This window comes from Ranitomeya imitator, chromosome 2 (genome assembly GCF_032444005.1).
Source record: "Ranitomeya imitator isolate aRanImi1 chromosome 2, aRanImi1.pri, whole genome shotgun sequence".
Lineage (NCBI taxonomy): Eukaryota > Metazoa > Chordata > Amphibia > Anura > Dendrobatidae > Ranitomeya > Ranitomeya imitator.
The window spans coordinates 135,323,000-135,346,851 of NC_091283.1; the positions used below are offsets into that span (position 1 = coordinate 135,323,000).

General features: G+C 42.8%; 1 protein-coding gene across 1 annotated transcript in view; it reads left to right on the forward strand.

Moving 5' to 3' along the window:
• Positions 1 to 23,852, forward strand: part of TEX11 (testis expressed 11) — a 222,369-nt gene that overhangs the window by 143,161 nt on the left and 55,356 nt on the right. Inside the window, exons 18-23 of the mRNA XM_069754504.1 lie at positions 2,178 to 2,225; positions 4,387 to 4,577; positions 13,160 to 13,297; positions 16,075 to 16,145; positions 17,467 to 17,583; positions 23,356 to 23,428. Coding sequence (XP_069610605.1) covers positions 2,178 to 2,225; positions 4,387 to 4,577; positions 13,160 to 13,297; positions 16,075 to 16,145; positions 17,467 to 17,583; positions 23,356 to 23,428 — 638 coding nt within the window. The remainder of the gene's footprint in view (positions 1 to 2,177; positions 2,226 to 4,386; positions 4,578 to 13,159; positions 13,298 to 16,074; positions 16,146 to 17,466; positions 17,584 to 23,355; positions 23,429 to 23,852) is intronic.

The following is a 23,852-nucleotide window of genomic DNA, read 5'->3' on the forward strand; positions in this document are numbered from 1 at the left end:
CAATTGTGGAATTCCACTTTTTTGCAATGCCACCACACTTTGAATTTTTTTCCCCATTTTCTAGTACACAACATGGTAAAAACAATGGTGTCATTTAAAAGTGCAACTCGTCTCTCAAAAAATAAGCCCTAACATGGCCATATTGATGGAAAAATAGAAAAGTTATGGCTATGGGAAGAAGGGGAGCAAAAAACAAAAACGAAAATACCTCCAGTCATGAAGGGGTTAAGGGCATAATTATAAATATCACCTAAGTGTAATAAATGGTGGAAGCACTTTAATAAAAAAAAAAATTAGCATTTTCTCCATAAGAAAAATAATTAATCGGAAACACTTTCTTTAAAAAGTTTTGGGTTTTCTGTACAATATAAGTTGAACACTAATATATTATGATATACTGTACACCAGGAGCCCCCAACCAGTGGCCTGCAGGCTGTCTGCCAACTTGAAACAATACCTGAAACAAAAATAAACCCCTAAAGAGCAATGCCACATAGCCTGTATGATGTGTCAATCAATTATAAAGTAATACATACTGTACATGGGTATTGGAGTACAGGACAACTGAATACTAAAGTTCCGCGCCATAAAGGATCAGAACACATAAAAAAGGGCGCACACAGAGCTACAGTTTAACAAAGAATCTTTATTAAATTGCAACAATAATAAAAATACAATAAAAACCGCAAGTGGCCCAATACACTCAGTAGAAAGCCAAGAGATTATGTGTGGCACCACAACCTAGCAGAAAATAATGACATTGTAGCAGCATGGTGACACAAAGATGTCATGATCAAAAGTGGGCCCGTTTATACTAAATTACTTGTAAAGTGTATAGGGCTACCACAATTGAAAGAATAAAAAAGAGGCGCTAAAATAAAAAACGATAATGCTGCAAAAGATGATAGTAGTTTACCTGCAGACAGTAATGGTGCCACAGCCCCTACGCGCATTTCGGAGCCGTGCCTTCATCTGACGCTGACACACTGAGTTGAATAGTAAGATATCTGCGAGTGTGTTATACGAGGTATCAAGCTCAGTGAAGTTCAAGTCCCACTGATAAAAATTAAAAAAAAATTAAGAATGTAAACAAATTATATGTATTCCAATATGGCACCATAATACACTGCTGAAGCAAAGAATGGGTCCTCATATGGTTACTTCGACTGAGAAATGAAGCAGCTATGGCTCTAGGATTACTGTAATAAAAAACTGTGCCTGTAATACCCAAAATAACTGGATTGTGGATTTCCACCATGACCAGAAATAAGTATAATAATGATAATTTTATTTCTATAGCGCCAACATATTCCACAGAACATTACATTTTAGAGGGGACTTGTACATACAATAGACATTACAGCATAACAATAAACACATAGATCGAAACAGATACCAAGTATGTTTTTTTTCCCCAGAAATAGATCCAATACTTGCCCATGTGCTGCAACTATTTCATAGTTACATAGTTACATAGTTATTAAGGTTGAAGGAAGACTATAAGTTCATCTAGTTCAACCCATAGCCTAACCTAACATGCTTTAACATGTTGATCCAGAGGAAGGCAAAAAAAAACCCATGTGGCAAAGAGTAAGCTCCACATTGGGGAAAAAAATTCCTTCCCGACTCCACATACGGCAATCAGAATAGTTCCCTGGATCAACGCCCTATCAAGCAATCTAGCGTATATACCCTGTAACATTTCAGTTCATCCTGGTTGAAGTCAACTGGACGGCACGTTTAAGGTGCCATGCATCAACACTTACATGGTACATAAATTCAAGATCTACAATTAAAATAGGTTGTTCCATTTTTGTAGAGACTGTGAAAGAAAATCTGGTGTTGTGCAGTTTGCACACCCCCTGTTTATATGCCTTATAAGTGTACAGTATATGGGAATCAAAGATTTTGTAAATCACAGAAGTTTGAAACCTCTAAAGAGCCAACTTGTCCTCCAGTGAGAGAGACAAGGTTTTTAAAGACTGGCGCTTTGGGGAGTCCTGAGTCGGGGACTGTTTTGTATTACTTCACATCTCTATGTCCAAACAGGCCTTATACGTATAGGCACAAAATAAACTGCACAGTGTATTTCATTCAATAGCTTTGAGTCTTTATGCCTCTTGTCATACTGTCTTATATAGTTTCAATTATCAATATAGACAACATTTTTTTTGCAGATGTTTGGTTCGTTTGACACTGGATGGATTCATTGGCGATGACCAAGAGTAAGAAGAGTCATGATTACCTTGTTCACTTATTTTAATATACTAGTATATTACGTAAATCCAACTTCCATTAATCCATACACTCTGGAAAGTTTTTTCATCACTAAATCATGTTATCTATCCTTACAATGTAAACATGTATTGAAATTAAAAATGAAGCAGACGTTGAATTTGACACTGTGGCCCCATTCACACATTGAGTATTCGGTCAGTATTTTACATCAGTATTTATAAGCCAAAACCATGAGTGGAACAGTCAGAGGAAAAGTATAATAGAAACACGTCACCACTTCTGTATTTATCACCCACTCCTGGTTTTGGCTTAAAAATGCTGGCCAAATGCTGAATGTGTGATCGTGACCTAAGACTGATGAAAATGATTCTATCAAACAGAGATAATTCAGAGCGAATTTGGTTCCTTTGTGGATGGAGTTACAAGTACACAAGGGTGGAGTCTTTATCATACAAATAATCAAGTTCACTGCACACTCAGGAGGTGATGCACATAACATGTTTTATTGTGGCGGTAGAAGAGATTTTACAGGATTGAAAAGGAGCAATGTAATATTTCAATGCTTTAAGACGACTTTATAGACGATGTTTCGACTTTCCCGGGTCTTTGTCACGTTGTCGCTAAAAAGAAAATCACAATTGTCAAAATATGGTCTGTAGCAGAATCATGGATATAGAGTTGAGCTAAACAAATAATATTATAAGTCCAATTTACATCTATACAGGAATAGAAATGCTATCAACAATCATGCTCTAGCATGTATTATCATTCTCAACTCCTCATACAACAATGGTGCCAGACTGCTATTTCCTACACTGTGTCTAAGGCCGGTTTCACACGTCAGTGTCTCCGGTATGTGAGGTGCCAGTTTCCTCACGTACCGGAGACACTGACACACGTAGACACATAAAAATCAATGCATCTGTGCAGATGTCATTAATTTTTTGCGGACCGTGTCTCTGTGTGCCAAACACGGAGACATGTCAGTGTTCGTGGGAGCGCACGTATTACACGGACCCATTAAAGTCAATGGGTCCGTGTAAAACACGTACCGCACACGGACGTTGTCCGTGTGCAGTCCGTGTGCCGTGCAGGAGACAGCGCTACATTAAGCGCTGTCCCCCCCACTGGTGCTGAAGCCGCGATTGATATCTTCCCTGCAGCATCGTTTGCTGCAGAGAAGAGATGAATAATAATGTTTAAAATAAAGATCTATGTGCCCCCTGCATCTTCTCCTGTATGCGGTCACGTGGGGCCGCTCATTTACAGTAATAAATATGCGGCTCCACCTCCCATAGGGGTGGAGCCGCATATTCATTACTGTAATCGGCGGCCCCACGTGACCGCATACAGGAGAAGATGCGGCCAGAACAGGAAGCAGCGACAGCCAACGAGGGAGCTGGGTGAGTATTTTCAGAACAGCGGGGGAACGCACAGGGGGTGGGAGGGCGGGGGGCACATAGATCTTTATTTTAAACACTATTATTCATATCTTCTCTGCAGCAAACGCTGCTGCAGGGAACATATGAATCGCGGCTTCAGCACCAGATGCTGGTACGTGTGGTACCCAGCACGGTGCGTGTGGTACCCAGTGGGCACACGGGCGGCACACGTGTGCCACAGTGATGTGCCACAAAAACGTAGGGGCACACGGACACAGATAATTCCGGTACCGATTTTTTCCCATACTGGAATTATCTGGACGTGTGAAACCGGCCTAAATAAGGGAGTCACACCTGCTGACAGCATCTGACCTTGTGCTTATCATCAAATGATTGTTTACTGTATTTCTATAAAATGTAAATTGGAATTCTAATATTATTTGTTTGTTTAGCTGTACTCTATATCCATGATTCAACTACAGACCATATTTTGACAACTTTGTATTCTTTATAGTGAAAACATGACAAAAAAAGCGGGAAAGTCGAAACATCTGCTATAAAGTCATCTTAAAGCATTGAAATGTTGCATTGCTGCTTTCGAATCCTGCGAGATCTCTTCTACTACAATAAAACATATTTTACATGCATCATCACCACTGGAGTGTGCAGTGAACTTGACAATAACTATGTCTCCATTATATTTTTGTTGGGATTATTTCCAAGCTGTTGCGAACTCATATTTCATTGTTTATTTTGTCGTCTTTAGGATTGCTAAGAAGTTGATTTCTTATTTAAAAACAGGTAAATTTGATATTCCGAAATTAACTAAAATAAAACAATGGTGCTCCCTCTCCCGTCTAGAGACCGCCGTCGTGGCTGATGGAACAGGATGTGCGTATAGGTTTGCACCAACCCTACACATTACATTACAGCACCTTCAAAGTAAATCATCAAAAAGTAAATAGTGCCCAGCTTTTAACTTAGTACTTTTTTCTGTGGTCTTGTAGGATGCTAGCAGGTGCGTAGGTTGCAGTGACACACAGGAGGCAGAGCAAAGGTTAACAGGTTCCTTATATATATAGACAGTAATGGTACACGCAGGGGGGTAAAGGATGTGAACTTGAGGATGAGAGAAAGTCAAATGCAGAAGTAACAGGTTAACTTATCAGCCGGCTGGAAGATCCTTCTGCGGCGCGAGATGTCTCCGATCCGAATCCCGCAGAAGGGCGATGCACTGTCTCCTGGTGTCGACTAATCCTCCGGGTTCTTTGGCACGTGATCTCCTAATCCGGGCACATGGTGGGGTAGAGATGATGGTCAGCGGCACAGTGGAAGAAGTGGAGAGTTCAGTAGACAAGGCCGCAGCTGAAGCACAGAGTCCAGCGGATACAGCCACAGGCACGGGCCGGTCCTTAGCAGGCACGACAAGGATGGGACTAAGCAGTGCCTCCACGGCGGTGAGCAGAGCCAAGGTACGCACTCTATCCTGGTCACTACCCGGTGCAGATGTCTATCTGGGCTGGGGATAGTATGTCGGCAGTATTGCTAGCCAGGGATACAGGGACAGCTAGCTGGCATGGGTCCGTCAAGAGGGAGTCATCCGTCTCACTACTCACAGGCTCGTTCCCCGCCAAATGTCCCGTCTTCCCGCTCAGACAGCTATTTAGCTCGGACCCGCCCCATCAGTCAGGTGTTCTGAACTGCTCCGGTCCAAAATTTCTTCCTCCTGAAACACTGGTGACAGTCCCAACAGTTCCAGCCCAGACACGCAAGAGAGGCCGCAAGTTTGGCTCTCCTCCCTACAGTCTTAACATCAACAAACATTTTTGGGGAGCAGAATAAGTGTGACATGAAAAGAGGGTGCATGTCATGAACAGGCCAGTGGACACTAGTGCACTAGGTAGCCATGTCTGTTCTAAATGTTTTCTAAATACAGCATTTAGGTATCTTTCACACATCATCTTTTTTTTAATGTTTCTGAAAAAGAACACCATGAATTTCTAGTGTTTTTTTTCAGTGTTTTTCACAAGCAGTTTCAGTGAATTTTTATTTTATTATATTTGTGTCATGCACTTTTAAGTCCTACATAGAAACCTCTGGGAAAAACACCACAAAACACCAATCACAGTGTGTTCTGTGTTTAAAACCAAATCACAAAACCTAAGAAGTTGCAAACAGGGCCGCTTTGCACGAAAACTTTTACATAGCTTATAAAGGCTTCTGGATGCAGTATTTTGTTTGTTTTTTTTTCTTCTAAAAACAATGTGAAAATGCCAAGGGAACAATATGAAAGGAAATGCAAAAGGTTATGTCCAAATCCATCCTTACAATTTTTGACCATGCAGTGCTATGTATTCAGTGCATAAAGGCTATTTATTGTATACTAGATGGTGGCCCGATTCTAACGCATCGGGTATTCTAGAATATGTATCTATGTATATAGCAGCCACATAGTATATAGCACAGGCCACGTAGTATATAGGAGTACTACGTGGCCTGTGGTATATACCATGTGGCTGCTATATACATACATACATATTGTAGAATACCCAATGCGTTAATATAGGCCACACAGTAAATAACACAGCCCAAGTAGTATATAACACAGCCCACACAGTATATAGCAGCCACGTAGTATATAGCAGCCATACAGTATATAGCAGCCACGCAGTATATAGCAGCCACGCAGTATATAACACAGCCCACGTAGTATGTAAAACTGGCCACGTAATATATAACACAGCCCACATAGTATCTAACAGTGGCCACGTGGTATATAGCACGCAGGATAGAACACAGCCACGTAGTATATAACACTGCCCACGTAGTATATAGCAGCCATGTGGTATATAAAACGCAGCCCACGCAGTATATAACACTGGCCATGTAATATATAGCACAGCCTACGCAGTATAGAACACAGCCCACATAGTATCTAACACTGGCCAGGTAGTATATAGCAGCCATGCGGTATCTAACACAGCCCGTGTAGTATTTAGCAGTGTGGGCACCATATCCCTGTTAAAAAAAATAATTAAAATTAAAAATAGTTATATACTCACCCGGCGGGATCCAGCATAGATCCAGCGGACCTCTGGCGATGCGCGCGGTTGCCGCCATCTTGCGTTCCCAGGATGCATTGCTAAGTCTTCTGGGTAATTTCGCAATGCATCTCTGGGACCGGAAGCTGGCGGAGCGCATCGTCGGACTACGGAAGGTGAGAATAGCAGGTTTTTTTAAAAATTATTTTTAACATTAGATCTTTTTACTATTGATGCTGCATAGGCAGCATCAATAGTAAAAACGTGGTCACACAGGGTTAATGGCGGCGGTGACGGAGTGAGTTACCCGCGGCATAACGCAGTCCGTTACCGCTGGCATTAACCCTGTGTGAGTGGTGACTGGAGGGGAGTATGGAGCGGGTGCTGACTGCGGGGAGTATGGAGCAGGCACTGACTGTGGGGAGTATGGAGCAGGCACTGACTGTGGGGAGTATGGAGCAGGGGCGCCGGGCACTGACTGCAGGGGAGTAGGGAGGGACTAATCGGACTGGCCATCGCTGATTGGTTGCAGCAGCCATGACAGGCAGCTGGCGAGACCAATCAGCGACTTGGATTCCATGACAGACAGAGGCCGCGACCAATGAATATCCGTGACAGAAGGACAGACAGACAGAATGACGGAAGTGACCCTTAGACAATTATATAGTAGAAGAGCTCGCTTACACAAGCATATAGCTCAGACGAGTGCTATCCGATTTATAGAATGGGACCAGGGCCGTACTGGCCATCGGGCAGTTCTGGCAAATGCCAGAAGGGCCGGTGCCAGTAGTGGGCTGCTGCACACTGTGCCATTGTCATCGGGACCAGGATGGGACTAAGCAGTGCCTCCACGGCGGTGAGCAGAGCCAAGGTACGCACTCTATCCTGGTCACTACCCGGTGCAGATGTCTATCTGGGCTGGGGATAGTATGTCGGCAGTATTGCTAGCCAGGGATACAGGGACAGCTAGCTGGCATGGGTCCGTCAAGAGGGAGTCATCCGTCTCACTACTCACAGGCTCGTTCCCCGCCAAATGTCCCGTCTTCCCGCTCAGACAGCTATTTAGCTCGGACCCGCCCCATCAGTCAGGTGTCCTGAACTGCTCCGGTCCAAAATTTCTTCCTCCTGAAACACTGGTGACAGTCCCGACAGTTCCAGCCCAGACACGCAAGAGAGGCCGCAAGTTTGGCTCTCCTCCCTACAGTCTTAACATCAACAAACATTTTTGGGGAGCAGAATAAGTGTGACATGAAAAGAGGGTGCATGTCATGAACAGGCCAGTGGACACTAGTGCACTAGGTAGCCATGTCTGTTCTAAATGTTTTCTAAATACAGCATTTAGGTATCTTTCACACATCATCTTTTTTTTAATGTTTCTGAAAAAGAACACCATGAATTTCTAGTGTTTTTTTTCAGTGTTTTTCACAAGCAGTTTCAGTGAATTTTTATTTTATTATATTTGTGTCATGCACTTTTAAGTCCTACATAGAAACCTCTGGGAAAAACACCACAAAACACCAATCACAGTGTGTTCTGTGTTTAAAACCAAATCACAAAACCTAAGAAGTTGCAAACAGGGCCGCTTTGCACGAAAACTTTTACATAGCTTATAAAGGCTTCTGGATGCAGTATTTTGTTTGTTTTTTTTTCTTCTAAAAACAATGTGAAAATGCCAAGGGAACAATATGAAAGGAAATGCAAAAGGTTATGTCCAAATCCATCCTTACAATTTTTGACCATGCAGTGCTATGTATTCAGTGCATAAAGGCTATTTATTGTATACTAGATGGTGGCCCGATTCTAACGCATCGGGTATTCTAGAATATGTATCTATGTATATAGCAGCCACATAGTATATAGCACAGGCCACGTAGTATATAGGAGTACTACGTGGCCTGTGGTATATACCATGTGGCTGCTATATACATACATACATATTGTAGAATACCCAATGCGTTAATATAGGCCACACAGTAAATAACACAGCCCAAGTAGTATATAACACAGCCCACACAGTATATAGCAGCCACGTAGTATATAGCAGCCATACAGTATATAGCAGCCACGCAGTATATAGCAGCCACGCAGTATATAACACAGCCCACGTAGTATGTAAAACTGGCCACGTAATATATAACACAGCCCACATAGTATCTAACAGTGGCCACGTGGTATATAGCACGCAGGATAGAACACAGCCACGTAGTATATAACACTGCCCACGTAGTATATAGCAGCCATGTGGTATATAAAACGCAGCCCACGCAGTATATAACACTGGCCATGTAATATATAGCACAGCCTACGCAGTATAGAACACAGCCCACATAGTATCTAACACTGGCCAGGTAGTATATAGCAGCCATGCGGTATCTAACACAGCCCGTGTAGTATTTAGCAGTGTGGGCACCATATCCCTGTTAAAAAAAATAATTAAAATTAAAAATAGTTATATACTCACCCGGCGGGATCCAGCATAGATCCAGCGGACCTCTGGCGATGCGCGCGGTTGCCGCCATCTTGCGTTCCCAGGATGCATTGCTAAGTCTTCTGGGTAATTTCGCAATGCATCTCTGGGACCGGAAGCTGGCGGAGCGCATCGTCGGACTACGGAAGGTGAGAATAGCAGGTTTTTTTAAAAATTATTTTTAACATTAGATCTTTTTACTATTGATGCTGCATAGGCAGCATCAATAGTAAAAACGTGGTCACACAGGGTTAATGGCGGCGGTGACGGAGTGAGTTACCCGCGGCATAACGCAGTCCGTTACCGCTGGCATTAACCCTGTGTGAGTGGTGACTGGAGGGGAGTATGGAGCGGGTGCTGACTGCGGGGAGTATGGAGCAGGCACTGACTGTGGGGAGTATGGAGCAGGCACTGACTGTGGGGAGTATGGAGCAGGGGCGCCGGGCACTGACTGCAGGGGAGTAGGGAGGGACTAATCGGACTGGCCATCGCTGATTGGTTGCAGCAGCCATGACAGGCAGCTGGCGAGACCAATCAGCGACTTGGATTCCATGACAGACAGAGGCCGCGACCAATGAATATCCGTGACAGAAGGACAGACAGACAGAATGACGGAAGTGACCCTTAGACAATTATATAGTAGAAGAGCTCGCTTACACAAGCATATAGCTCAGACGAGTGCTATCCGATTTATAGAATGGGACCAGGGCCGTACTGGCCATCGGGCAGTTCTGGCAAATGCCAGAAGGGCCGGTGCCAGTAGTGGGCTGCTGCACACTGTGCCATTGTCATCGGGACCAGGATGGGACTAAGCAGTGCCTCCACGGCGGTGAGCAGAGCCAAGGTACGCACTCTATCCTGGTCACTACCCGGTGCAGATGTCTATCTGGGCTGGGGATAGTATGTCGGCAGTATTGCTAGCCAGGGATACAGGGACAGCTAGCTGGCATGGGTCCGTCAAGAGGGAGTCATCCGTCTCACTACTCACAGGCTCGTTCCCCGCCAAATGTCCCGTCTTCCCGCTCAGACAGCTATTTAGCTCGGACCCGCCCCATCAGTCAGGTGTCCTGAACTGCTCCGGTCCAAAATTTCTTCCTCCTGAAACACTGGTGACAGTCCCGACAGTTCCAGCCCAGACACGCAAGAGAGGCCGCAAGTTTGGCTCTCCTCCCTACAGTCTTAACATCAACAAACATTTTTGGGGAGCAGAATAAGTGTGACATGAAAAGAGGGTGCATGTCATGAACAGGCCAGTGGACACTAGTGCACTAGGTAGCCATGTCTGTTGTAAATGTTTTCTAAATACAGCATTTAGGTATCTTTCACACATCATCTTTTTTTTTAATGTTTCTGAAAAAGAACACCATGAATTTCTAGTGTTTTTTTTCAGTGTTTTTCACAAGCAGTTTCAGTGAATTTTTATTTTATTATATTTGTGTCATGCACTTTTAAGTCCTACATAGAAACCTCTGGGAAAAACACCACAAAACACCAATCACAGTGTGTTCTGTGTTTAAAACCAAATCACAAAACCTAAGAAGTCGCAAACAGGGCCGCGACCAATGAATATCCGTGACAGAAGGACAGACAGACAGAATGACGGAAGTGACCCTTAGACAATTATATAGTAGAAGAGCTCGCTCACACAAGCATATAGCTCAGACCAGTGCTATCCGATTTATAGAATGGGACCAGGGCCGTACTGGCCATCGGGCAGTTCTGGCAAATGCCAGAAGGGCCGGTGCCAGTAGTGGGCTGCTGCACACTGTGCCATTGTCATCGGGACCAGCGCCGACTCCCCCCTCCGCCAGCGACTCTCCCTCTCCCATCATTCCCCGCTCTGCTTCTGACACTGCTGGTATGCGATGAGGTCATCGTGCACTCACTGTGTGCCAGGCAGTGTAGCGGCAGCCCCCGAGTTGGAGCAGGGAGCAGCACGGGCACGAGGAGAGTGTTTTTTGTTTATTTTTAACTGGACTGTGGGGCTGTTCTCCGGGAAGGGGGAGGCTGTGCAGTATACTACTATGTGGGCTGTGTGCTGTATACTACTGTGTGGGCTGTATACTACTGTGTGGGCTGTGTGTGCTGTATACAGGTCCTTCTCAAAAAATTAGCATATAGTGTTAAATTTCATTATTTACCATAATGTAATGATTACAATTAAACTTTCATATATTATAGATTCATTATCCACCAACTGAAATTTGTCAGGTCTTTTATTGTTTTAATACTGATGATTTTGGCATACAACTCCTGATAACCCAAAAAACCTGTCTCAATAAATTAGCATATCAAGAAAAGGTTCTCTAAACGACCTATTACCCTAATCTTCTGAATCAACTAATTAACTCTAAACACATGCAAAAGATACCTGAGGCTTTTATAAACTCCCTGCCTGGTTCATTACTCAAAACCCCCATCATGGGTAAGACTAGCGACCTGACAGATGTCAAGAAGGCCATCATTGACACCCTCAAGCAGGAGGGTAAGACCCAGAAAGAAATTTCTCAACAAATAGGCTGTTCCCAGAGTGCTGTATCAAGGCACCTCAATGGTAAGTCTGTTGGAAGGAAACAATGTGGCAGAAAACGCTGTACAACGAGAAGAGGAGACCGGACCCTGAGGAAGATTGTGGAGAAGGACCGATTCCAGACCTTGGGGAACCTGAGGAAGCAGTGGACTGAGTCTGGTGTGGAAACATCCAGAGCCACCGTGCACAGGCGTGTGCAGGAAATGGGCTACAGGTGCCGCATTCCCCAGGTAAAGCCACTTTTGAACCATAAACAGCGGCAGAGGCGCCTGACCTGGGCTACAGAGAAGCAGCACTGGACTGTTGCTAAGTGGTCCCAAGTACTTTTTTCTGATGAAAGCAAATTTTGCATGTCATTCGGAAATCAAGGTGCCAGAGTCTGGAGGAAGACTGGGGAGAAGGAAATGCCAAAATGCCTGAAGTCCAGTGTCAAGTACCCACAGTCAGTGATGGTGTGGGGTGCCATGTCAGCTGCTGGTGTTGGTCCACTGTGTTTCATCAAGGGCAGGGTCAATGCAGCTAGCTATCAGGAGATTTTGGAGCACTTCATGCTTCCATCGGCTGAAATGCTTTATGGAGATGAAGATTTCATTTTTCAGCACGACCTGGCACCTGCTCACAGTGCCAAAACCACTGGTAAATGGTTTACTGACCATGGTATTACTGTGCTCAATTGGCCTGCCAACTCTCCTGACCTGAACCACATAGAGAATCTGTGGGATATTGTGAAGAGAAAGTTGAGAGACGCAAGACCCAACACTCTGGATGAGCTTAAGGCCGCTATTGAAGCATCCTGGGCCTCCATAACATCTCAGCAGTGTCACAGGCTGATTGCCTCCATGCCACGCCGCATTGAAGCAGTCATTTCTGCCAAAGGATTCCTGGCCAAGTATTGAGTGCATAACTGAACATTATTATTTGATGGTTTTTTTGTTTGTTATTAAAAAACACTTTTATTTGATTGGATGGGTGAAATATGCTAATTTATTGAGACAGGTTTTTTGGGTTATCAGGAGTTGTATGCCAAAATCATCAGTATTAAAACAATAAAAGACCTGACAAATTTCAGTTGGTGGATAATGAATCTATAATATATGAAAGTTTAATTGTAATCATTACATTATGGTAAATAATGAAATTTAACACTATATGCTAATTTTTTGAGAAGGACCTGTACTACTGTGTGGGCTGTGTGTGCTGTATACTACTGTGTGGGCTGTGTGTGCTGTATACTACTGTGTGGGCTGTATGTGCTGTATACTACTGTGTGGGCTGTATACTACTATGTGGGCTGTGGGCTGTATACTACTCTGTGGGCTGTGCTGTATACTGCTGTGTGGGCTGTGCTGTATACTTCTATGTGGACTGTGTTATATACTATGTGGGCTGTGTTATATACTACGTGAGAAAAAAAAATCACAGCATTTCCCAGATCAGATTAGAGAAGATGCAGAAGGACTTTGGCAAGGAATAGTGTCCCAAGTATCACCAAAGTAATGGCACATCACAAATCTTTTTCACATTGAATATCATTTGATTAAACTTTCTCTTTCAGCTGACAAGAAGTTAGAAGATCCCTTGATCTGGAAGGAGAGGCATGAACAATGTATCACGGAGGCCCACTGGTTCAGGAAAATTGGTAAGCAAGATGCACACTAGTGTTTGGAGCTCCATTTTTCAGTTTTGTTGTAGGATCATACAAACAGAAGTTATACAAGAAACAGAATCCTCACTTGAGAGACACAAAAAGAGCGACAGAGCCTGCAAACAGAGGCTCAAATACAAGTTTGAATCTTTCCTTACATTTGCACTATTATCTTTAGGTTAGGCTATATTCCCACGATGAGTATTTGGAGGGATTTTGGTGTTTCACATTTTTTCTACAGCATTTCTGCACCTATTAGGCTACTTGCCTTTTTGCATTGCATTTTGAGTGGGGTTAATCCACCAAATCCTGGCTATATGCCAGCAGGTGAATATCTCATCAAGTTAATTTTCCACAAATCATTGTCTATTGGACTACGTATGAATCCTATCTATTTAGTCTTTTATCAAAGTAGGCTGCACCTATCAATTCGTGGATATACTATACACTGTGCACTTCACCAGTATATGCCATTTAAAATTCAACAGTCATTAGGCTCCCCAACGTTTCACCATGCGGTTAGAATAAGCTAGCCAAATGAGAACTAGATGTTTTAAAGACTATGTAACATTAATGTCGACATTCCTGCATGGTTTTCCATCCCTCACCATGCATGGACACAGACGTACTCACCACTCCAGGCCGTGCAGTGAGTTCTCTGTCCTCTCCTGGCTGTGCATACTTCCTGGCTGCATGTTTAGTCTGTACCTATCATTGTATGCATCCTGTGTGAACCTGACCCTGTCTTCTCCTTGTGTACATAGTCCTGTTCTGTCTGTCTGCATCTGCGTTTTTTTTGTCTGTCCGCATTGGCGGTCCCCTGTCTGTCCACACTTGTGGTCCAGTACCCCCTTGCGTAATACCCAGTTCTCCCTGAAGCTGCTGCTGTCCGTCCTGTCTTAACTGGGTCCTACACCTGCCTGTATAGCAGTCGTGTCTGCCAGCATCTTCATACCTGATTGAGGGCTCAGCTGCAATGTGACCTAAGTCAGTCCTGGTATAGCACCTGGTAACGCCACCCTGGGCTCTCCTTGGATCGCGGCACCGTCAGTTACCATGCACCCGTGGTCAGTCTTTGGGAGGCACTTAGTCATGCCCCTCCAGGCTCTCCTCAGTCCACAGCACCGTGGGACCACAATCCACGCTCACGCTAACCGTGTGGGCGTGAACGTAACAGACTAGCCTACAGTATGTCATCTTCAGAAGTCATCCAATCACGCAGCCAATGCATGCCTGTGTTTGTATTACCCAATAAGCACGCATAGACTAATATGCAATAAAGTAACCTGTCATATGATAGGTTTATCTTTATAATGGAAACCTCCTCCCTCGACATTGAGGGGGAGGACACCTTCCAATAACCAATGGGGATCCATATCCTTTCATATCAATAAAAAAGTCAGCTCGGCGTGCAAAACATAAGTCCTCACGCAACCCCAAATAGTGAAAAATGGAGATGCTACGAATCTCAGAAAATGACGCAATTTAAGAAAAAAATTTTTTTTAACAAACTTTGGATTTTTTTTCACCACCTAAATAAAAAAAGAACCAATGCATGCTTGTTATCTCACGAACTCGTAATGACCTGGAGAATCATGATCAGTTTTAGCATTTAGTGAACATGGTAAAAAACAAAAACAATTGTGGAATTGCACTTTTTTGCAATTGCACCCCATTTGGATTTTTTTTTTCTGTTTTCGAGTACACTATATGGAAAAACCAATGGTGTTGTTCAAAAGAACAACTTGTCCCGCAAAAACAAGCCCTCACATGGCCATATGGCCATATTGACGGAAAAACAAAAAAGGTATGGCTCTGGGAAGAAGAGGAGCAAAAAACAGAAATGCAAAAATAAAAATGGCCTGCGGCGTGAAGGGGTTAGTAGGGATCTTTATTTGCCTCTGGCAATTTGTGTGTAGTAGATGATAACCATATGCTGACCTAGAACAGTATTTAATTAGTGTTTTAATAATACGTTCACTACAATACTACAGTACATGCATTTATAAAAAATATATGCATAAGAGTGTCTCCTTCAGCCTAAGGCCGGGGTCACACTAGACCGTAATACGGCCGAGTGCAATGCGATAAAAAAAAATCGCATTGCACTCGGACCAATGTTACCATATGGGGCTGCTCCCACCAGCCGACTTTTTGTCGGCCATTTTCCTCGGTCCGAGACAATCGCAGCATGCTGAGATTGTCTCGGACCGAGGAAAACTCTCGGCTCACTCGCACCCATATAAGCCTATGGGTGCGAGTGAGACAGCGCACACCACTCGGATAACATCCGAGTGATGTGCGCTATAAGCGGACCCCAGCAATGGAGGAGATGGAGAAATTCATTTCTCTGCCTCCTCCGCAGCTGTGCTCCGATCCTCCCTGTGGGAGAGAATCGGAGCACAGACGCATGACACTCGGCTCCGGCTCTGCTGCGAGCAGGAGCCGAGTGTCATTAGCATATCGCATCCGATGATCTCGCATCGGATGCAATACGCTAGTGTGACCCCGGCCTAAGTGTTAAAATGTCTCTGTATTATGAGAAACCAGCATTGTCATGCGTCTTACAACTGGTGCTATATGTATGTGTGTGTACATATATATATATATATATATATATATATATATATATATATATATATATATATACATACATACATACAATATAATTGCTAAAATAGTTTAGCTTTGATTGTGTCAATTATGTACTTACAGCTAATATTTATCTTTTTTTATTATTATGACTAAATGTATCTTACGGCTGCAATTAGCCTGGAACTTGGCTGTACGTATTGAGGACTCACCACTAATAATGAAAGACTGCTTTCTTCTTTCTTACAAGGTACAGTAAAGAAAGGGTAATATATGGTTATGGAGCGCCCCCAGACGCAGGGCCACGGGTTACTCGGTACCGGTCCTCTGCTGTCTCAGTTCTGGGGTTGTCACGGTGGCTGGACCCGGTCCGTGACCCTGTTAAGGGGCGCCCAATAAAAGGTGATACGAGTCTGTCAAGGGTTTGTGACGCCACCTGTGGTGTTCGGTCAGGGTGACCGACGCTGCTTGGGGTCCACTCAGGTGATGTGATGGCAGCTAGATGGTATACCTTCCCGCAGGTGAAGTATGTCCCCAGGGCTTCCCAGTAAGGTGGATGGTGGTGGTGTGAGGTGCAGACAATAACGAGGACACAGGGTTGCAGTCTCTTTACCTCTTTACTGAAGACTTCAGGATCCGCAATCTAGAACACAGTTAACAGGGCTGTCTGAGACCGGCCGGACCGAAGGCACATCCAGAGTTCCCTTTACAGGTGGAAATCGTTGCCTACCACTAGCGCCTGTGTGTTATAGTGCTTCCCTGCTGAGCATTCGGGATAGTCCTCACAACTTCTATTCTCGTTCGTTCTAATTCGTTCCAGTTCTTTCTAGTTCTCCGTCCCCCAGTATGTTATGGCTAGGACGCACCCGTTTGACGGGAAGGCTCGGAGCTCTTCCGGGACCCTAGAGACGCCCCTCTCCATGCGTTGCCCCCTATGTCTGCTTAGGTGATGTAAGGTAGACAGCCAACCTATAATAAACTGTCCTGTGGTATTTGAAGTAAGGCATAAAGTCAGTCACTTCCTCGGTGTTGCGGGCATCGGCTACGCGCCTCAGTAGGATGTTGCCGTTCTCCGGGCACGACTCCTATTGGCTCTCCTTTGTGCTTGATCTCATTTCTCACTGTCCACAATATCCTTCGCTTCGTGTCTCTTTCTTAGGATACTGCCGCGGGTAGTGCAGGCGCGGTTCCGTAATGTTCTGTTCTTGTCGCTAGGTACCTGCCAGGTCCCCACGCCTGACAGGGACCCCCCTGAATCTTCTCCCTGCAACACCCCCTGCCACGGGATGTTGCCTGAATCCAACCTAGTCAGCTTCTGACTAACTTCCTATCCAACCCCTAGTTTTACCAGTGTGAGGAGTGGCCTAATAAATATAACCTTTTGCTCCCCCTAGTGGCCGGAGTGTGAAGTGTAATGTGTGCTGGTGATACCTGGTCAGTAGAACTCCTTTAGTGCCATCAGACGTACCATCACTCCCCTTAGTGGCAGAGCAACGTTACTGCAACGACCAGGTCTCTGGGGCGCTGCAGTTATATAATGAATATTTAATTACTTATGTTTTCTTTCACAGCTTTCCTTGCCCTGTCCTTCTGACAAAACAGTGCTAGTAGCCCAAAAGTCATGTTTAATAATGGCAGCATCAGTGGACCTTGAAATGGCCAGAAATGCCACTTGCCACTCTGAGAAGGTAAAAAAGTAGTTGATGTGTACAATGTAGAAGTGTAGCTAGGGAACAGAATGGCGCAATGGGGTTTTATCCAGGAGACCATATTGGTTACTTATGCAGTTTTGCTCACCTGGTAGATAAACTGGCATAGATAAATGGAATCTCAACTGCTGCAATGCCTCAGGTAGGAACAGCCAGAGTAATAGCAGATTAATAATGGAAAAACGGGTGTCCTGCGCTGCTGGTATTCATCTGACAAACACGAAGTTGCAGTAATGCGGTTTATTTCCTACGCGTTTTCGGAGTAATCCAACGTCTTCAGGAAAAAACACAAGCTAGAAAACCTTGTGACTTTTCCTGGAGAAGTTGGATTACTCCAAAACATGTAGAAAATATGCCGCTTTGCTACTACTTGGTGTTTGAATTTTCCATCGGATCCATACTAACAATCAGGGTAGGACACCCGTTTTTTCATTATTAATGTGTAATTTTGCATTCTTTTACTGTGCAAGAAGAATGTTTCATTTATATGCATCAGCATAGACACTATAGCCCCTTAATATCTTTTTGTTAGAGATGTGGGCCCACAGTTGCTTAGTAGTGATGAGCAAGTGGACTCGTTGCTCGGGTTTTCCAGAGCACGCTCGGGTGACCTCCGAGTATTTATGACTGCTCGGAGATTAAGTTTTCATCCCGGCAGCTGAATGATTTACAGCTAGTAGACAGGCTGAGTACATGTGGGGGTTGCCTGGTTGCTAGGGAATCCCCCCATGTAATCAAGCAGGCTAGTAGCTGTAAATCATTAAGCTGCCCCAATGAAAACTAAATCTCCAAGCAGTCATAAATACTCGGAGGTCACCCGAGCGTGCTCGGGAAAACCCGAGCAACAAGTGCACTCACTCATCACTAGTGCTTAGCCATTAGCGCCAAGACTAAGCAGATAAAGCGTTAACAATGAAAGGTCTAAAGTAAGTCCTGCAGTCTGAGGCTGCCGCAGGGATTCATGAGCTGGATAAAGGTGCTACAGCTAAAAGAATTAAATAGAATATGGCGAGGCAAACTTTGATTGTTTTACAACTTTTCTTCTATTGTTTTGGTTAATGTAAAAAAACAAACAACAAACAGATGTCTAAAGGATCCGTTAATGTAATGGCATAATTTGCATAATAAATTATGGGGTACTTTCTATTATTTTAAAATGTAAGTTTACGTTTAGCCCTTGTGAAAATAACATTTATTTAAATCTACAAGCAATTGAAAGAAATGCCAGAATATATTCACACTTCTATTTGTAATCCAGAAAAAAAAATGGAAATGTAAAAAAAAAAACAAATAGAAAAATATATAAAACAAAAACAAAAGTTTCCATTTTAAATGGATCCATCTAAGAATAAAAACGGGTTTGTGATTTAAATCTGTTTGGATCCAATTTTGTTCCTTATTGTATGTATCTATTTATACTAGACTTGTAGCTGTACACCTGTAGTGTTCTGGGTGATGCCCAGTGCCTAAAAATGGATCCATTAAATAGATGAAATAACGGATAACCAACCGTTATGATGTACTTCCCATAGATTTTAAAAGAAAAAAAATGCAGCCTAAATTTTTTGTCTGTCAAAAAATCGGGTAGAAGATGGAAGAGATGCAAACTGATGACATGTTAGGAATGACATAGGGGCATTTCATATCATGAGCTTGTACTCCAAGACTCTTCTGTCTCTTTGGTTTTTAAAGTTGCCTGTCAATATAATTATTTTAATGTCCATGCTTTTCCATAAGTAGATCCAGGGGCATACATAAAAATAATAGGGTCCCATAGCAGAACTCCTAATTGAGCCACCAACCTCCCTTTTTTTTCACAGAAGTGATGTGCTTGCTTCCAAGCCAATAAAAAACCTTTGGAAGGTTGCATGCTTTTATCCAAGTTTATCACTAGGTAACAGATCCATGAGACACAGATGTAAAGCAGTAGCAAGTTGGAAGCTTTCTCATTTGCATCCGTAATCAGCAAAGGACCTGCTCTGAGTCCCACAGATTTGTATTTTAACCCCTTAATGACCGCCAATACGTCTTTTAACTGACCTGAGATATAAGAGAATAGCCTCCCCGTACAGGAGACAATCCAGCAGCTGTCGGCTGGACACTATAGCTGACAACTTGCTGCATCAGCCACGATCAGTGTTTGTACCGTCCAACTCTGTTTAACCCCTTAGATACTGCTGTCAATAGTGACTACATCACATAAATGGTTAACAGAGTGTGGGGGCTTCCTATTTATTTCAATTGGTGCCCTCAGATCATGATTGTGTGGTCCTGATGTTTGCAATGGCAGTTAATGACCAAATAGCGGCCTTAGAGTCTGACGGCTGTAGTAATCTGTTCAGAAGTTAGCTTAATTTAGGTGGTAAAAATACACATTTTCATTTCTGTCATGCCACTTTTTATTAATTCCTGAAAATCACCCGAAGGGTTAATAAACTATCTGACTGCAGTTTTAAATATGTCAGGGGGTGCTGTTTTTAAAATAGTATAACTTTTTGGGGTTTCCCAATATATGGGACCCCTAAAGGCACTTCAAACATGGATATGTCCCTAAAAAAAAATAATTTTGTACATTTCCTTGAAAAAATGACAAATTACTGCTACATTTTTAAACCTCCTAAAATGCTAACAAAATAAAAGAACATTTTATAAATGATGCTGATGTAAAGCAGACATTTGGGAAATGTTATTTATTAATGTTTTTGTGTGTCATGACCATCTGGATTGAAGGGATAATCTTTCAAAGTTTGAAAATTGCTAATTTTGTAACATTTTTATCAAATTTCTGATATTTTTTATAAGTAAACAGAAAACATATCGACCTAAATGTACCATTATCATAAAGTATAATGTGTCATGAAAAAACAATCCTAAAATCACTGGGATATGTTGAAGTGTTTCAGAGTTATTACCACATAAAGTAACACTGGTCAGATTTAAAAAATTTGGCTCCGTCACTAAGGGGTTAATGAATGTCTGAAAACATTCATTCTACCCTATGCGTCTGAGTGATAGCGGACCGCAAACAGATGTCCATTTTTTAATGCATTTTTTTATGTTATTGCATTTTTTCACCTGCAGTTTTTGTAAAATAGGCTACTTGCATTTTTTTTGCAAATATGCAATGTAAGACTCACCAAAAAGTCATTGTGGAAACATAACCTTAAACTGACACAACCATCAACCAATTATAGTCAATGTATCAAAAATGCAATAAACGCAAAATACATGCAAAGCAGCAAGTACATGTAGCACAAATCAACAATTTAACATTTTATAATATATATGACTTACGGTATTCATTTAGCAAATATGCCATACTTAATTTTGGACATATAATAACTATAGCATATCATTTTTATACTCCAATTCATTTACTAATTTACTAACAAAATTGCATATTCAACAATCATAAAAATACATTAAAATTACAATAATAATTTAGGCCTTTTGAACAAATAGATTACAAAAGATATATAAAAAATATGTCTCCACCTGTAAAACATTTAATTCACTGTTGCCCTTGATCATCTGTTTGAAGATTCACCATCTAAAGAATATTTTCCAGCTGTTGGTTCACCATACTTTTTGTTACTTTTTACCTTCTCTTTCCCTATAGATCTTAATATCAGATCGATATTCATTCAAAAGGATAATCCCCATCTTATAGGTCTGTTCAATGTATACCTTTCCACATGAACATTTAAAGAATTAGATGACAATTTTGCTTTCACTATAAAAAATTCTGTCACTGATATGGCCATGGACAGGAGGGATGGTGCACACTTTCTCTTTTTGTAACAGAATTACAATTTTAGCATCGCGAACAAGGGAAAGTCCTATCCCTTTCTCTATTCAGGAAAGTGTCTAGTTGTTTATTTCTTCCTAATGTCGTCTCTCAAATGTAAAAAAAAGACCTACCTTTATGACAGACAAATCTTGGAACATCATTTAAAAACTTAGTGTATTTAGGCTCTCATTTCAATAAATTCAACTGTTTCAAAATCATTTTTCTAATCAGTTCGGAATGGTGCATGAAAACATTGGTCTCTGATCCGTCTCTTTTTTTTCCATTTTTTTAGGGGCTCCCACTTGCTCTCGAGTTTTGATCCCTGATTCTTATCCCACTTTAAACACGTCCATTCTATTATAACCTCTCTCAACAAATGTCTCTTATTTGTAACATGTGCTTGTGATATTCTGCATCGCTGTTACATATTCTGTGAGGTTGTAAGAACTGGCTACAAGACTGAATGCTCTTAAAGGTCCGAGGATCCGTTTGAATGAACATAGATAGATCTGCTATCTGCTATTAAGATATATAGGAAAAAAATGTGGACAGGGGAAGAGATGGGAAAAACATTTGGACTAGAAAGTGGAAATAACACAAAGTATGTTGAGAATAGAGTTGCAAAACGCTTACTATAAAGAGAGGGTAATATCTCCGACCTTAGATGGTGCATCCTGAAACAGGTCCAAAGTAATGATGAAGAACAAGTGAGAATCATAGGGAACTTGTAATATTCATCTACTGTATATGTGACCTGAAGTAGCCTATGCAATATGATATGATAATAGATAAAAGATAATATTCAGCTATTTTTTGTGTTGATATTTTTTCTATTTTCAGCAGTTTTACTTACCCACAGGCTGGCTTGCTAGTGGTGAGTGAGAAGTTCCACGGTCCCAAATTAAAGGGAATCTGTCACCCCAAAAATCGTATATGAACTAAGGCCACCGGCATCAGGGGCTTATCTGCAGCATTCTGTAATGCTGTAGATAAGCCCCCGATGTATCCTGAAAGATAACAAAAACAGTTTATATTATACTCACCCAGGGGCGGTCTCGCTGCAGTCCCGTCCGATGGGCGTCGCGGTCCAGGTCCGGCACCTCCCATCTTCATACGATGACGTCCTCTTCTAGTCTTAATGCCGCGGCTCCGGCGTACTTTGTCTGCCCTGTTGAGGGCAGAGCAAACTACTGCAGTGCGCAGGCGCCTAGCCTTTCTGAGCTTTACCTGCACCTGCGCACTGCAGTACTTTGCTTTGTCCTCAACAGGGCGGACAAAGTACGCCTGCGCCGGAGCGTGAAGACAAGAAGAGGACGTCATCGTATGAGGATAGGAGGCACTGGACCCGGACCGCAATGCCCATCGGACCAGACCGCAGCGGGACCGCCCCTGGGTGAGTATAATATAACCTGTTTTTCTTCCCTTTCAGGATAAATCGGGGGCTTATCTACAGCATTACAGAATGCTGTAGGTAAGCCCCTGATGCTGGTGGCCTTAGCTCATATACGATTTTTGGAGTGACCGATTCCCTTTAAAGATCTAATATTCAGTTCAGAAAATAAAGACATAGGCAATAGTGATCAGCGAGCGTGCTCGGATAAGGTTTTACACGAGCACACTCGTGTACTAGTCGAGTATTTTTGGCATGCTCGAAAAAAATGCTTCAGTTGCCGGGCCTGCATGTCTCGTGTATGATCGGTAGATGCAACATATGCAGGGATTGCCTGTTTGTTAACAACTTATCAGACCACACTCGCTCATCACTAATAGGAAACCTTATGGAGCAGTTTTGAAACATGTACAGCAGCCGTCAGGAACCTAATTTGGAAAGATGTATGCAACATTACTGTGAGGGACAGGGATGCAAAGTGTCTTAAATAGTTTCAAATCTTTGTTCCACATGTATGCAATGCTTGTCCCGATTGATTTTTTACTATACCGTAGTGTATATTTTTTTGCAGGTTCAGCTGCTCACGAAGGCCCTAGAAAATATTAACCTTTGTCGAGATATATGGGTTATTTTACAGTCTACAGGTATATTATTGTCACAATACAGAATCCACTCTTTCAAATGTTCCTATTAGACCGGGTTCACACATGCGAGAAATACGGGCGAGTCTCGCATGTTAAAACCCGGCTCTGCCGCCGGCACCCCAGAGCGGAGCATGGGGCCGCATAGCAATACATGGAGCTGCACGCTCCCCTCCCTAGTGCCGGCGGCAGAGTCAGGTGTTACCATGCGAGACTCGGCCATATTTCATGCAAGTGAGTATGAGCCCTTATGGTTACTATCGTATATTGAAAGCCGATCTTGTAGCTGCACATCTCTATTATAGAGGTATTAAAAGATGGATGCGCTTGAAAGAACATTGCTGCTACACTTGCATTCTGCAGCATGGCTGTCACTGTGCTTGACCCTAGGATATGTAAAAATGTGAGCAATACTGCTACATGCTAT